At 36.1% G+C, this 14,787-nt stretch overlaps 1 protein-coding gene across 1 annotated transcript in view; it reads left to right on the top strand.

Annotated features, from left to right (window-relative positions):
• Positions 1-14,787, top strand: part of arhgef12b (Rho guanine nucleotide exchange factor (GEF) 12b) — a 65,817-nt gene that overhangs the window by 27,895 nt on the left and 23,135 nt on the right. The window contains exons 2-7 of the mRNA XM_041801134.1: positions 885-976; positions 5,985-6,083; positions 6,348-6,397; positions 7,366-7,423; positions 8,597-8,814; positions 13,734-13,811. Of these exons, the coding sequence (XP_041657068.1) occupies positions 885-976; positions 5,985-6,083; positions 6,348-6,397; positions 7,366-7,423; positions 8,597-8,814; positions 13,734-13,811 (595 nt within the window). The remainder of the gene's footprint in view (positions 1-884; positions 977-5,984; positions 6,084-6,347; positions 6,398-7,365; positions 7,424-8,596; positions 8,815-13,733; positions 13,812-14,787) is intronic.

Here is a 14,787-nt window from a genome sequence, read left to right as displayed (position 1 = left end):
CAAACATAAGAAGACAACTTTTCTAAATAAGAATTTGCATCATGACAAATGCTTTATTCGCACAGGATTAATATTTCCAAGGAACCTCTGGTCATTTGTAATAATTGTGCAGGATGTCTGTGTTTTTAATTCTGTGCATATCAATTATGTTTGTTATTTGTGGAATTAAAACTCCAGGGCAAATTACCGACCATATTTCAGCGCACACAGGTAATTCTAACACCATGCGAATCAGCAACTCTGAAATTTATGGTGGCAGTTATGTTCATACATGCCTTTTTCTTATTAAAAGATAATATTGTCGTTAAAAATATTGTTAGCACAGTTTTGACACATATAGATTATAAATAGTGCTTTTATTTTCTTCTGCTCTGCTTCCTACAGTTTCTCTTTGCAAGAGCCTGATCTTATATCAGTATTATTTAGCAACACATTTCATGCATAATACAATTTGAAATGTGAATGGCTAGGCTGCAACAGCTGATCTGGAGGATTGTTGTGGATGTATAACAATCCCAAATTTATAGAGTGCAGAATAACATCACCAACATTAACTGCATAAAAACTGTTGAAGGTAACAGGAGAGGTTCACATTTAACATTTGACATCTTATCTCATCACATTAACAGGAGGGAAGATCAACTTTCTCTCTCTTCCTCTGTCTGATCAGCTTCAGGTGACTTGTGTGACCTTGATTTGTAATTGGAGGGTTAGAGGAAATATTTCACTAGTTTATTAGTCATAGTGTGGACATATGTGCTATTTTTTAAATGTTTATTAACATCACTGTGTGTCTTCTTGATAATAATGTAGTAGAATTTAAATGTTTTTATCTATTTAGTCCGGGGGTTAAGATACTTTCTCACTTTTCTTTGTCTCTCTAGGACCCCGAGCATTCTGAACAAGGACCCCACAGACAAGAAACCCAAGAATGAGAAATCCTCCGTCTCTCTCAAACATGAGTTTGACCCTACAGGTAAGACGGAGCGCTCAGATTCATTGTCTGTTCTCTGAATTTGTTGCTAGACTCCACAGTTGGATCAAACTGTTCCTAAATTGCTTCAGCTTGTGTACTGTGACCCAAAGACCCAGTCTGAAGGTTTATTTCTTACTGCAAAGCAAACCTGTGACCTGGCATAACATAATGGTGGATTCCGTTGCTCTGTGTTTGTTTATCATCACAGCTTACCCAACAGATCATTACACAGAAACAAGGCCCAGTTAAATTACTCCAAAACATAAAAAATCCAGAGATTTATGCAAAGAAGGTCCAACAGTGTAAAGATGAATAGAGTTTTGATTTGAAGCTAAAACTTTAGAATAACTACAGGCTTTTAGCATTGGTAAAGCATCAGCAAATATGCAACTAATCCTCTACAAAGCATTGGACAAGTCAGTCAGATAAGAGTTTGGTTTGTTCCCTTTTTTATTTTATTTTTTTCACTGCTTTTGTCTTTGTACTTTTTATTATCCATGCCATTTTTATTCTTTTCCATCTTTTCCCATGCATGCCTAAATGATTAGATTTGGGTGTTTTAGTTTGGGCTGTAATTTGCCTGTAGTCCTATTTGGGTCAGGACCATTTTGTGGTTATAAATATTTATTTTTTTATTAGCAGTTACTAATTTTCAGTTACTGCTGTTATTTATATCTGTCTTTGTGGCTGTTCTGGGACCCCCTTGCCCTGCCTCATGAGCCCACATGGAAAGTCCTCAAGCAGGAACAAGCCCAGGGAGGCAGGGAGAGAATCAGCAAAACCCAAAGCAGAGCAGGCATCAGCGACAACAGAATGACAGTGATAAAGTCAGAAGCAGAATAAAAGAGGAGCTGGGGTGGAGGGGTGTTGCAGAAAGCAGCTTGCAGAGGGAGCAGCTAGGTGTAGCAAGCCTAGAGCAGTTTTAATATGGCAGCATGAGTGCAATTAACCCATGATGTGCCTAGAGCGAATCAGTCAGCTGATGAGGGCTTGTGTGAGATCAGCTGATCTCAATTATATTGCAGCACCTGCACTAATGTAAAACATGATATTTGGTGTTTTCTTTTCTTTTTGGAAGTAAGATTTTGTGAGGCAGAATGGCGGCTTATGGTGCATCCTACAGCCCACTGCTGAGTTGAGATAATATCAATAAATATTTTCATCAGTGAAGTTCAGATTTTTCTTTCAGTTTCAACCTGGTGTGGCATCCTTCATATGTTGCTGTGTATTTAGTCTTGATTGCCTGATTTAAAGAGGCCGTGACAGTTTATATGTCGTATATAAACACAGTTTTAAATGATTTATTGATGCATTAATATCAACAGCCCTGTTTTATGGTGATGTTGTGAGTATTTTTAATAGTTAATGTTCCTGAGAGCCCATGTCCAAGAGTGCTATTCTTTTACCCTAACCCAGCTGTAATTTTACACCTTTATTCTTGCTTATCTAATGCTCAAATTAATGCATCAATAAAGTATGATCTTATTTATAAATGACAGAATCTGTTGTTTGCTGCTAATTCTTTACTGATACCCGCTTGTGTGTAGTTTTTATTGAGTGTTTCTCAAAAAATAATCAGCTCCTAATTCTGATGTGTTCATTATCACTCATCGACTGATCTTAAAATAAATTTGGCAAAGATTTTCCACTTGTTTCTGCTCCGCAAATGTGGAAATTGACTGCATTTTAGCTGGGAAAAATACACAATATATCTTTTGCTGGCTTTTGGTTCATTTGTGAAATAAAGCATAAAAGTATTCAAGCAACACAGTAGTAATCCATTAATCAGGAAGTAGCCTCAAAGAAAAAAAGAAGAAGGAACTGTGTGGGCCAGCCCTTATTGAGCCTATACAGTTTTGAGTTCAAGATGTAAACTTGTGATAAAAATAAAATATTTCAAATATTAAACATTAAAGCATTTTGCACCTTTGTGCACTTGAAATCAGATTTCTAGTCTTCCTCCTGCACGTTATATTTTGATTTCTTGATCTAAATTGGGAAAAAGTGAAAAGAGGTTGATGTACAGTAGTAAAGGACAGGGATGGCCTGGGTGCAGTCAGCACTCAGGAACAAGTTGTTTAGGTGGTTGTCTTGGTTACAGGGTTGACATTAATCCTTCCTGCCCTTTTCTTCACCCTCTGAGGCTCCTTCATGTAGGCCAAAAGACAACCAATTATCCACTCAGGAGAAGGAAAGGGAGGAAAAACAGACTGAGGCTAAACTTCCTCAGTGACTTCAGGAAGAAAAGAATTTTATTGATAGAGCAGATGGTCGCTGTTGTATCAGGTGATTGGGGAATATAGGAGTATGACTGACTCAGCTCTGATAGCAAATAGAGGTTTCAGAGAGGTCAAAGAGATGACTTTGCCCTTCAGATGGGGTCATGGATTAATCAAATTACTACTGGAACAACAGAAAGTGCTGGTTCATAGATGTAAATATTCTTTGGTTAATGATAAAGTTTTATTGTGAGCATGAGAAAGTTTCCCATGCTTATGTGAAGGTTTGCACAAGAGATAGTTTTTCATGATGACCTAAAAGTGTCTGCTGGTTTTCCTTACAGGATAAGCTTTATGGGGGAAAGTCACTTATTATGTTTACTTGGATTGCTGTTATTGAGTAGCTTTTTTGTGCAGCAATGAACCCCCCCCCCCCCTTTTAAATTGATTTTGAAAATATGAAAATTGTGAATCACAAAGACGGAATGAAATATACAGTCAAAATAAGTGCTTCATGAAAATTGAACTCATACAATTAAACTGTAAAGGAAGAAACAATGTAAAAATAAAAGTTGTAGAACATAAAAATGATTATCTAAATAGGACAGAATAAAACTAATGGATGCATGATGGGCAATTTCCACCTTCAACAAATGCCATTGCTGAGTAGTGGTTTCGCAGCGGGTCTATAATGGTTTCGTACTGTTAGCATGTTAGCTACTGCTAGCATCTGCTAGTTAACATTGTGGCATTGCATTCGGTTCGTTAGTGATATATGAAGCTAAGCGGTAGTTCATGCAGGACACAGCAGTCATATGTTCAGCCGTGATCAGCTGATCCCATTTATTGCACCCCAGCTCCCACAGCCAATCAGTGGGGCAGTGGGGCACTCCTCACTTATCCCTGCTTGCATTCATACTGGTGCACCATGCTGCTGCTGCTGGCAAAGCTTAACCTCCTCCACCCCAGCCTCCTCCTTCATAGCATAAAGCTTGTTGCCTTCATATAGAAATTTATGCTACTATGTATTAAAATGCTTTTGAAAATATTTCATTACATTCAGTATGAATTGTCATTGATGTATCCACCCATATGGGGGTTTCTAGCCATGTGCCCCCTGGAAAGTCAAAGCATGCTGCTTGACTAACCCAGTAAGCATCTTTTGAGCAGAGCCTTCTCTGCCAAGTAAAACTGTTAATCCCTTTTTCAATAAGATAATGAAATGTATGACGAGAGTGTTCCTGACTAAAATTATCTTTACTGTGGATCATTCTTCAGTATTAGATGACTCGTCAGTTTCTTGACAAGTTGTAAATGTTTGTAAAAAATCAGCAGTTAGTGTTAGCTCAGGTTAGTTGGATAGCTGATGACAGCAACAACACACCATAATTAAAGAAGAAGAAAGCATTTTAATTATTGTTAATTTTGCTAAATGCAAAACAGCAGTGCATTTTGGACAGTACTGATAACACATTGTGTTGTGTATCTTATTGCAGTAGACTGCAGTAAAGCCTCCTGAGGAAAGTATGGACTTAATGGACCAAAATATAGAAATGGACTAAGCCTGATGTCAGGCAGTGTTAATTTTGGCATCTATTTTGAATTTTAGTCTTAGTTTAAGTCTTTAAATGAAATGCATTTTAGTTTTAGTCACATTTTAGACATTTCTATCCTTATGAGTTTTAGTCTAGTTTTAGTCAACGAAAACTCAAAAACATTTTAGTCTAGTTTTAGTCTATAAAAGGTCCTCACATTTTAGTCTTTACTTTAAGTTCAAGCATTTATTTTCTTGCCTAAATCTGGTACCAAATCATGGTAGTGTGTTCTCTACACCCTGCCAAACCTGGGGTCCCTGCTTTCTACAGCTGAGAGGCAGAAAAGCTAGGAGCTCTATTGTTTTTTGACAGATTTACCACCAGTGGAGAAATATCACAAATTTTGAATGTTTGACAAATATTACATTACATTTTGGTCTAGTCTTAGTCATCTTGATGAAAACTAAACTTAGCTTTTGTCAGTTTTAATCATCACAGATCTTTTTATGTTAGTCTTAGTCTAGTTTTTGTCATGGAAAAAAAGGCTGTCGACAAACATTTTTAGTCATAGTCTTTGTCGCCAAAATTAACACTGATGTCAGGCATTTAGTAATGGCCATTACCATTTTATAAACACTGTCAATCCAAAATTCAGGCAGGCTGATTTGTATCCCTCTTGAAATCAAGTTTTTGTGAGTCATCCCTTGTGCAATGTGAATGAATTTTTCCCACCAAAATCATTTCTGATCCAGGCTGTAAACATGTTTATCCCTCTGTAAATATCACATTTTAACACGTGGCTTTTGCAAAGAAACCAGGCTTCTATTTAAAACCTTTTTCCATTTCAATCTCTTTATTTGTCATTTCCTGTGAGCAGTTTTTCCCACAAGTGACCGCAGCAGGGATGTTGTACAAGAATATATTCTAGGGAAAAAGTGAAGCAGTATGAGTTAGGGTGTTCTTTTCTTACAGTTAAAGTAACTTAAACTTACCTCTTGTAAAATGTAAAAGAATGCTTATGATGTAAAAGAAAGCAAATCTCTTGATAGGTACTGGTATGGTTGAAGTTTTTATTCCCTAAAAGATGATCTATCAAGCTATAAAAGCACATTAACAACTATTGGTTTAAGAACTACATGTTTTACCATGGAGTTGGATCTTTTTGTACTTTGATTCAATTTCTGCTGATTTTTCCATACTTTAAAACAAGGAAACGGATGTTCCCGTAACAATCAGTGTGTTTGTGTATGACAGGTCTTGTCCAGCGTTGTGTGATAATCCAGAGAGATGAAAACGGCTTTGGCCTGACTGTTAGCGGAGACAACCCTGTGTTTGTGCAGCTGGTGAAAGAAGGTAAGGTTCACACACAGAGAAACACATGAGACAGTCAGTATTCTACTTGTAAGAGCCTTCGTAGAAATACTGCATGCCCTTAGCTGCCTTACATAAAGTCTAACATGAAGATGTAAGACTTATGTTAACCTTAAAAAGCCCTCCAACAGATAAGGAACAGGTGAATGTCCCCCTAAGGTGCAGATGTCCTCGGTACAGAGCTGTAAGCTGTGTTAGAAATGTAAAGATGACATTTCTGAAAGCTTCTTGTCTGTTTCGTTACAGATGGAGCTGCGATGCGAGCAGGTGTTCAGACAGGCGATAGAATCATTAAGGTAACCCTGATTATTTTATTTTCATGATAAGAAACCAAACATGTCTTAAAGTGAGTCAAAAGTCAAAAACAGGTCCTCTTAGCTTAGCCACTGTGTCCTAAGATGCTTAAACTGAGCTTCTCTGTAATTGTTAAAATGGTTGTATGATTAGTGAGATTTAAGTCAAATAAGAGCTCACTGACTTGGATGATTGAATGTTATTGATACTGAATTATATAATGTCAGTTTGGTCAAACATTAATAAAGGCCCTGCAAAATGAAAATGAATCTGTATTTAGGTTTGGTGTATCACTGTGTTATGAACCCCTAAATCAAATTTCAGTCAACTAAAGCATCTCTAAGTTTATGAAATTAAGCTTCAAAACTATGAGGCAGTAAAATCTGCTCCAGGATGGTGTGGGCGTGTCTGTTGAATGAGCTGAAGCCACGCCCACTCAGGAGAAATACTTATAAGCAGAGTGCAGCTGCCTGGCTCTGTGCCAGAGAAGAGACAAACTCTGCTTTCTGGCCCAAGTCTCTGTTATGATGCTTTAAATGATCCATAGACTACTGTGGCTGATGGATTTGGCAAATTTACCTCAAAGTGAACAAAAAAAAACAAAAGCATCTAACTGACTGTTAACTCTCAATAAAGGCAGCAACACCAGCTAACAACAGACTGTACTGAGATGAACTGATCTGTGATTTTATATTGTAGTGTTAGAGGGGTGGGGTCATTCCCTACTGTGGGCTTGTGACATCATGAGTCCACACGTTGGCTCCGCCCACATGAAACCAAGCCAGGAAGAGGTGAAAAACTTTTTAACAGTCTAAATCCGGACTTCAGTCAGATGTAGATCTCAGTGTTTTCACATGTTTACAGCAACCATATTCCAACACATACAGTGTGTTAAGACAAAAACTTTGGATTTCACTTTACAGGGTCTTATAAAAATAATCCCACAATGATGATTGTTGTTTTCTGGCAGGTTAATGGGACCCTGGTTACACATTCAAACCACATAGAGGTTGTAAAGCTCATTAAATGTAAGTATACCCATCTAAGCACATCTCAGTGCATTTTAATTTCTTTCAAATGCAATTTTTCTCTGAATTAAAGGGCTGGCTTTCCCTTTGGTGCATATCTTATTCAAAATATCTTTTATTTGGTGTTCTTCAGAGATGATTTGTCTTATTTATCCTCTGTTTTAAAACTCCTTTGTCGTAGTCTGCGCTACAAAGCCTTGGGAGAGCTTTTGCCTTTTTTCACACTGTGACTTGAAGGGATATTTCAATATTTCTGAAGTTGAATTATAAGTGGTGGTTGGTAATAGTAGTGGCATTAGCCTCCAAAAATTTCAGTGTGCACTGCTCCTTTAAGGTTGGCGCACTTGGGGAGAGCTAGGCTATATATTCATATTTTTATTTAATTGAAATTACTTTGTAGAATTCTGTTTTCACTTTAACATTAAATAATTTTTGTTGGGGAAAAAAAAAAATATATATATATATATATAATTTTGATCATAACTGATCCGTAAAAACAATAAAAGGGTAAACGTCTGAAGGGGTTAGGACTTTTTAGAGGCACTGTATGTCAAACATGGGATGAACCTTTACCACTCTTATTGGCCTGCCTCAGAGAAGCTTAAAATACTCTGCAGGGATATATGATTTTTACCTCCTCTTGTTTTCCATGCATTCTGAATATGTCGTATCAGATTTTAACTGCATAAGGACAGGTTTCCAAAACATGCTATGAAATCATCTTGACTTTGGGGTTTCTTTTTGCAGACATCTTTAAACTCTCTAAGCCTGAAATCCACTTTGGCCCTCTCTATGGTGTGTTGCGACACCTGTTAGTCAAACAAACATGCCAGAAAATGAACAGATTTCAAGTGTGGCTTCGAATGTTTTGTTTCTTGTTGTAAGTAGATGTTTAGATTTATTCTGACAAGGGTGAGAGGGGATTTCCTGTTCATGAGTTTGCATCTATCCAGGAGAAAAAAACATTTGATTCATTATAAATAATCCACATCATGGTTTTTATTTTGCCTTTTTCATTCCTTTTATGTGGTCCAATATTTTCCTGGTGGAGCTCTTTCTTTCAGCTGGTTCTAATGATCACATTTTCACGGTGGTTTGGATGTTTCTACATGTCAGCATTTTTCTGTCTCTTCACCCTCTCCTCATTCCTTTCCCATGACTCCTCTCCTGCAGCCGGTTCATATGTCGCACTCACGGTGCTGGGGAGGCCTCCAGGACTCCCTCAGATCCCCCTGGACGAGGAAGAAGAGGAGGAGAAGGAAGAAGGAGCGGAGGTCAGCATGCCCTCCTCTCTGTCTGCACCTCACTCACCTGCACTGCCAGGTGGGCAGCAGCACAGCCCCATCACCAGCATTCCCCAGGAGCCAATCAGCTCCTCTCTACTGGACGGGGTAAGAAGAAGGAGAGGGCAATGTTGATCTGTTGCACAAAACTTAACTCTTATTGAAATGTTAAGACTGCGTGCAAATGATACAAACACAAAAATAGATAAATAAATAGATACAATAAATTAACTGGTACTCCATATTTGATTAAACTTCAGAAACCAGAAATCACCGTATTAAAACTGATAAACAATCCAGAAAACAAAAATGTGCAAAAACAAACAAGAAAAATGAGGTTGTATAAAGGTCAAAAGTATAAATAAAATCTTATTTGTGTTTATTTCTTTCATGTGCAGAGATGTAAATACAAGGCTTATAGATAAGGCAAGGCAGCTTTATTATAGGGCACTATTCCTGCATAACAGCCATTCAAAGTGCTTTAAAGGGCCAAAAACAAGACTTCTTAACAATTAAGACCATTAAAAACATGACATGGAGCAAAAAACAAAATACAAGATTAGAAATTTGTTATTGTATTTTGTTAAAATGTGTTTGAATTATTGTCAGAATTAATTTAATGGTTAAAATTCAATATTATAAGAAAATGGGTCATGTGCAAAGGTGATTTATTAAGATCAGTTTGAAAATAAATAATAATTGAATGTACAGAGTATTTAAAAGATAAAAGTAGATTGAACATAGGAGAATGCAGCAGTGAATAGTATTGTTTTAATATCTGTTTTAAGAGACCCTACAGCTGCAGAAAGCTTCAGGCTCTCAGGTAGTTTGATTAAATGAATGAAATTATTTTATATAATAAGGACAATTCAGTTCATCATAGTTCCGTTGCAGAGCCTGAAGCAATGTAAAACAACACAGTGCTTTACAATGTTAAGATACAACGAAAACAAACACAGCAAGAAAACAAATTCTATCCTCCTCATTCCTGGAGGGTCTACTGTTGCTACACTTACAATAGGAATCATTATTTAGACTTGAGAAATCATTGAGGGTGAGCCCTCATTTACAATAACGTTGAGCAGAAAAATAAAATGGCTGGAACATTGGAAAAAATCATTCTTCCAATGAAATACAAAAGGGATTCAGCCAATGGCGATGATTTTGAAAGGAATAAATCCCCAATTTTGTAAGAACTGCATCATTTTTTAAGTCAGGCATCTTGCTAAATTATAAGATGACAGTTATGCTTTATAATCTGTGTTGGTGGTCCTAATAACTAGACAAAGGGTCAATCCCATTTTTACCCCTTAGCCCATCCCCTTTGTCTACCCCTTCCCCTTGCCCCATGAGACAGAGTGGTTAGGGGTAGGGGTGAAAACCTTCCCTTAAGAAATAAGAAGCCACTTGATTGCTGTTTATCATCACACATTGCAGATAAACAGCTGTGTCTTCAGAGGTAACAATAAAGCTTCGACCATCTTATTCATACTATGAATGTTCGTGTTGATCTTCTCCATTTATTTATACAGTTATTAGTCCTGGTTTACACGTTTACTGAAAACACAATGCAAAAAATATTTTTTACATTTATGTGCCTCCTTCTTTGTCCGTTGCGCCATTTCGCAAGTGAACTCAGTGCATGGAGGGAAATTCCCCTTGTTTCAAGTGTGGTCCTGAAAAATCTTCTTTTCAATGGCTATGTAGCTCTTGGCCCTAGCCCTCGATTCAAAAGAGAATTGGGATACCCCTTCACCTGGCATGAATGCGCAAAACCAAGAGGAAGGGCTCAGATAGGGGCTAAGAGGTGGAAATGGGATTGACCCTAAGTAGAGTGCGTCTTAAACAATGCATTAGGGAAGTATTCTTCCGTATTAATTCAATTTTAATCCTGAATACAGAATTTTAGATTTAATGCACTGAAAAGCTGACCAAATGAATCAAAGATATTGAGTTAAACCCCTCATTCAGAGAGGGACTAGTTGGTGAAATAAGAATCTCAGGAAACCCAAAAACTAACGAGAGAAATGTTAAAGCTCTAACTGGGCTTTACATCTTCTTTTAAGTATATACAGTAGCATTGCAACTCCTGTAACTGAACACAACTGCCCCTAATACCATGCAAATACTGATATGGAGCTAATAAAGTTAGCTAAATATGCTTGTGTATGTTATCTGAAGTAATGTCTTCATTTTTGTCCTCTCTGTGTGAGAGATGTTTACAATTTTAATCTCCAAATTGCTTTGATAATCAGAATTAGCATCTTGTTACCATGCAAAGTCCCTTTTAGACACAAAGGACTGGAAGTCGCAACTATATTTTACACATAATATCAGGAAGGCTAGGAATAAAGTGGATATACTAAAACAAAATGTAAAAATGTATATGTACTTTATTTATATAGCCCTTTATATCACCCCACAGGTAACCAAAAATCAAGTAGCATTAAAAACACAAAACACAAAACACAACCATATAATAAAAAAGTAAAAGTGTTGATAAATACAGACTAAAAGGATAGAAGTTTCAGCACACTGCTGGGTATTAAAAGCCACCTAGAATAGATAAGTTTTGATTTTAAGAGGCCAAAGTCAGTGATATTCCCACTGATATCTCTGAGGGGACATTATTCCAGAGCCTGGGTGCAGAAACTGAAAAGCCTCGGTCACTCCAGTGTTTATATTTTGACCGGGGCACTTCCAACCAAAGGTTTTTTGGATGACCTCAAAGCCCAGCCATGTTTCTGCACAGTACAAATCCACAATCTAAAGACGAGTACAGCTCTGAGAAGTTAAATGGAAAGAGTTTGGAAAATATAATCAAACTTTGAAAGCCCGTATGTAAGTGTGGTAGAAACATATAAACATTTTAACTGAAAGAAGATGTATAAAAGCATACAAAACCACAAAAACTAACTAGATGTAGATTCAAGACTTAACACATAAAGTGCAGAAATTTAGTTTAAACAAGAAAAAACACTGACTGACAATTTCTTAAAGATGAAGGTTACTGATCTCATTTGTTTTTGTTCAGAGTTTTTTAAGTTTGTTTTTGCTCATGAGAATAATTAAGTTAGTTTGTTTATCCAATAAGATTACTCCCTGATAGATATCACATGTGAGATGATATGAAATGATAAACTAATAATATCTGTCTCCTCTTCTGATGTCTGCTCCTGCTGCATATTTTCATCAGCTTATTGTACGTGGCTCTGTAATTTTTTACCCACGCCGATGAAATCGGCAGGGGGTTATGTAAAGGGTTCCGTATCTTTGTACGCTTCTTTGTTTGTTTGTCTGTATGTGTACAAGATAACTTGAGAATGGAAAGTCGGATCTTCACCAAACTTTCAGGGAATATTGGGATAGTGACAGGGAAGAATGGATTAGATTTTGGTGATGATCCGCACACCCATTCGGTTTTTCTTGGACTTCGAATTTTGAACACCATAGTAATCAAAGGGAGCGTGAGTTCCTCGGTGGCGCTGCTTAAGCGTGGGTCTGCCGCCTCAGACGGCCTTTTCTGGTCATGTTCTATTTTGGGAACTGTACTAAGAGATGGCCAATAGTTGTACATCAGATTAAAGTTATTGTATTATTGATATTATTGTGCTAATTCCAGCATATATGCATTGATATGTTTTGGAGATATGTTGATCAACGCATGCTGTCCTAATTCTAAAAACTCAGGAATGAATAATAAGTACATGAAAAACACGTTTTTAACATTGAGACAATATATTATACTGTTTACTTATAACCATATAATCATATAATGATATACAGTGCTTAACAAATTTATTAGACCACCCTAACCCTAACCAAAGTAAGGTTTATGCCACAGCTGCCCTAAATTAAAAGCATTGGTAATTACCAAAATCATTTTTTATGTTTCTGCAATGGTTAATACACCAATATGTAGAAGCTCTTTAACCCAAATGATATTTTTAATGCTAAAATAAAATTATTATTGTTATCCATGAATTTTCAAATTTACTGATTTACAAAAAAACTGACAAAAAATAGGAAAGCACATGAATATTTCTTGATTAATATGTGAAATTATAGTTATTTACTTGCATTCCTGAACAGAAAAATTAGTTTTAGTGGTGGCAAGTGGTCGAATAAATTTGTCAAGCACAGTATACTCTGTAGTCATATAAATAGCACAGCAGAGGTATATTTTTAATTTATAATACACCTAAAATGACGATGATAAAGTCACACATGGTTAGCAAAAGGTTGGATGTAAAAATGTACACCTCTGAACATGTTGGATGGTCTTTGTCTACACAGATGTAAACACTGACATATTGTAACTTTTAAGGCTATTCTTGGTGTACTTCCTTCATACCCTCCGTCTTACATCAAACAATAGGGTCGTGATTTTATAATCTGAGGTTAAAGCAGATTAAAAACAGTTACAGGGCAGCGTGTATGTACACTGAGGAAGTCGTTTTGTTATTCAATATTAGGGATGTTAAATGTGTTTCATTTTTCTGCTGTGTCTCACTGCTGAACTGAAACTTCCCTTCTCTGAAATGCTGTTATTTTTAACTCTGAGGTTCATGATATCAGCTTATCTGTCTGCATAAACACATGCAGCTCATTATTTTTAATAAGGCTAGACGTTTCAGTCCATTACAGACAGATTTCGCCAAAACCGCTGCACTGTGTCAACTACTTGTCCTCTTTTGACACTGAACTGCAAACTGGAAATGATGGGTCTCATCAAATCTGGAATATCTTTAAAACATTTGCTCTTTCAAAATAAAAGCACAATGTTTTTCACACTTTGTTCAAATACTTGTAGAAACAAATGTAAATGTTGCTTAATCAAAGTGATCATGTTTTGTATTTAATATGACCTTTTTAAGTTCCCCTTTTTTGGATCATTCGCGACTTCTCTTTTCCCACCGTGTCGACTTCAAACTCTCTGTAATCACATTTGGGTGTTAGAAAAATTGCCTGATGTGTTAGTCAGTGATCAGTCTGGCTCTGTGTTCCCTCTTTGTCTCCTGTATTAGGATGAGAACAAAACCACACACAGCCAGAAAGCCGACGCACTGCAGAAGATGATAACCAAGGAGCAACAGGACCTGCAGGTTTGTGTTTGATTCAGAGAAACTAAACTCTTTTTATCCGTGGTTTCTGACATTAATGGTAAATGTCTCAATGGTCGTTGTTGTGTTTTGTCCACACGAGTACCACAACAGTCTACAAAACATAGTTAATTCTTATTAAGTTATTTATTTATGATTATAAATTATTTTTATAGAATTATTTTTTTCGCTTATTCATATTTTTTATTGCCTGTTTTCAAAGAGGTTATAATAGTTTGGGATTTTTTATTATTTTGTATTTTTGTTTTTCATTTTTGTTTTAAATTTCGGTTACATTTTCATTATTTTCATTGCTGGTTTGTTGGTTTAGTTTAGTTTTTGTTTTGCAAAAAAGCTTCATTTTAGTTTAGTTTTTATTAGTTTTTGTGTTAGTTTTATGTATTTATTTTTAGATACATGGGATTCTTGTCAGGGGCAAGACCCAAATGGGCCAGAAAAAGTAAAAATCATACTATTTGAAAAAAGAACAAGAAATCCACCTTACACTTTTCAATTTATTTATTGAAAACTTAAGTTTGAATGCAACTCAAGGCCAAAAAGTAACTACTATGTGAAGTTTTATCCAGTTAAATCAGACCATTTTACTCTCTCCAGGCTTGGGTGTTCATGTCCAAAATTATGCTGCTGTCAAAAACTAAAGCCAAGGAGATTTTCTCCCTAATTGTATTTTATTTAAGTTAGTTTTGTAAGCACACAACATAATTTGGGGTAGTTTTTTTTAAAGCTTAGTTTTTATTAAGTTTTAGTTCACTGAAATGATTTTTACATTTTAGTTTTAGTTATTTAGAGAATTATATTTACCTCGGTTCAGAATGGTAAAATATAGTCATTGTTTAATGGCTCTGATCTTAATACAATTAAAAAATTACCATGATAATGATTTTTTTAAACCAAAATTAAGCAGTTCTAATGTATGGTCAGTAGGGTTTTTTTTGTTTGAATGGCACATCTATAGAAA

The sequence above is a fragment of the Cheilinus undulatus genome, linkage group 12 (assembly GCF_018320785.1).
Source record: "Cheilinus undulatus linkage group 12, ASM1832078v1, whole genome shotgun sequence".
In the NCBI taxonomy this organism is placed as follows: domain Eukaryota; kingdom Metazoa; phylum Chordata; class Actinopteri; order Labriformes; family Labridae; genus Cheilinus; species Cheilinus undulatus.
The sequence above is the reverse complement of the archived record's forward strand: the minus strand, read 5'-3'. Positions and strand labels throughout refer to the sequence as shown.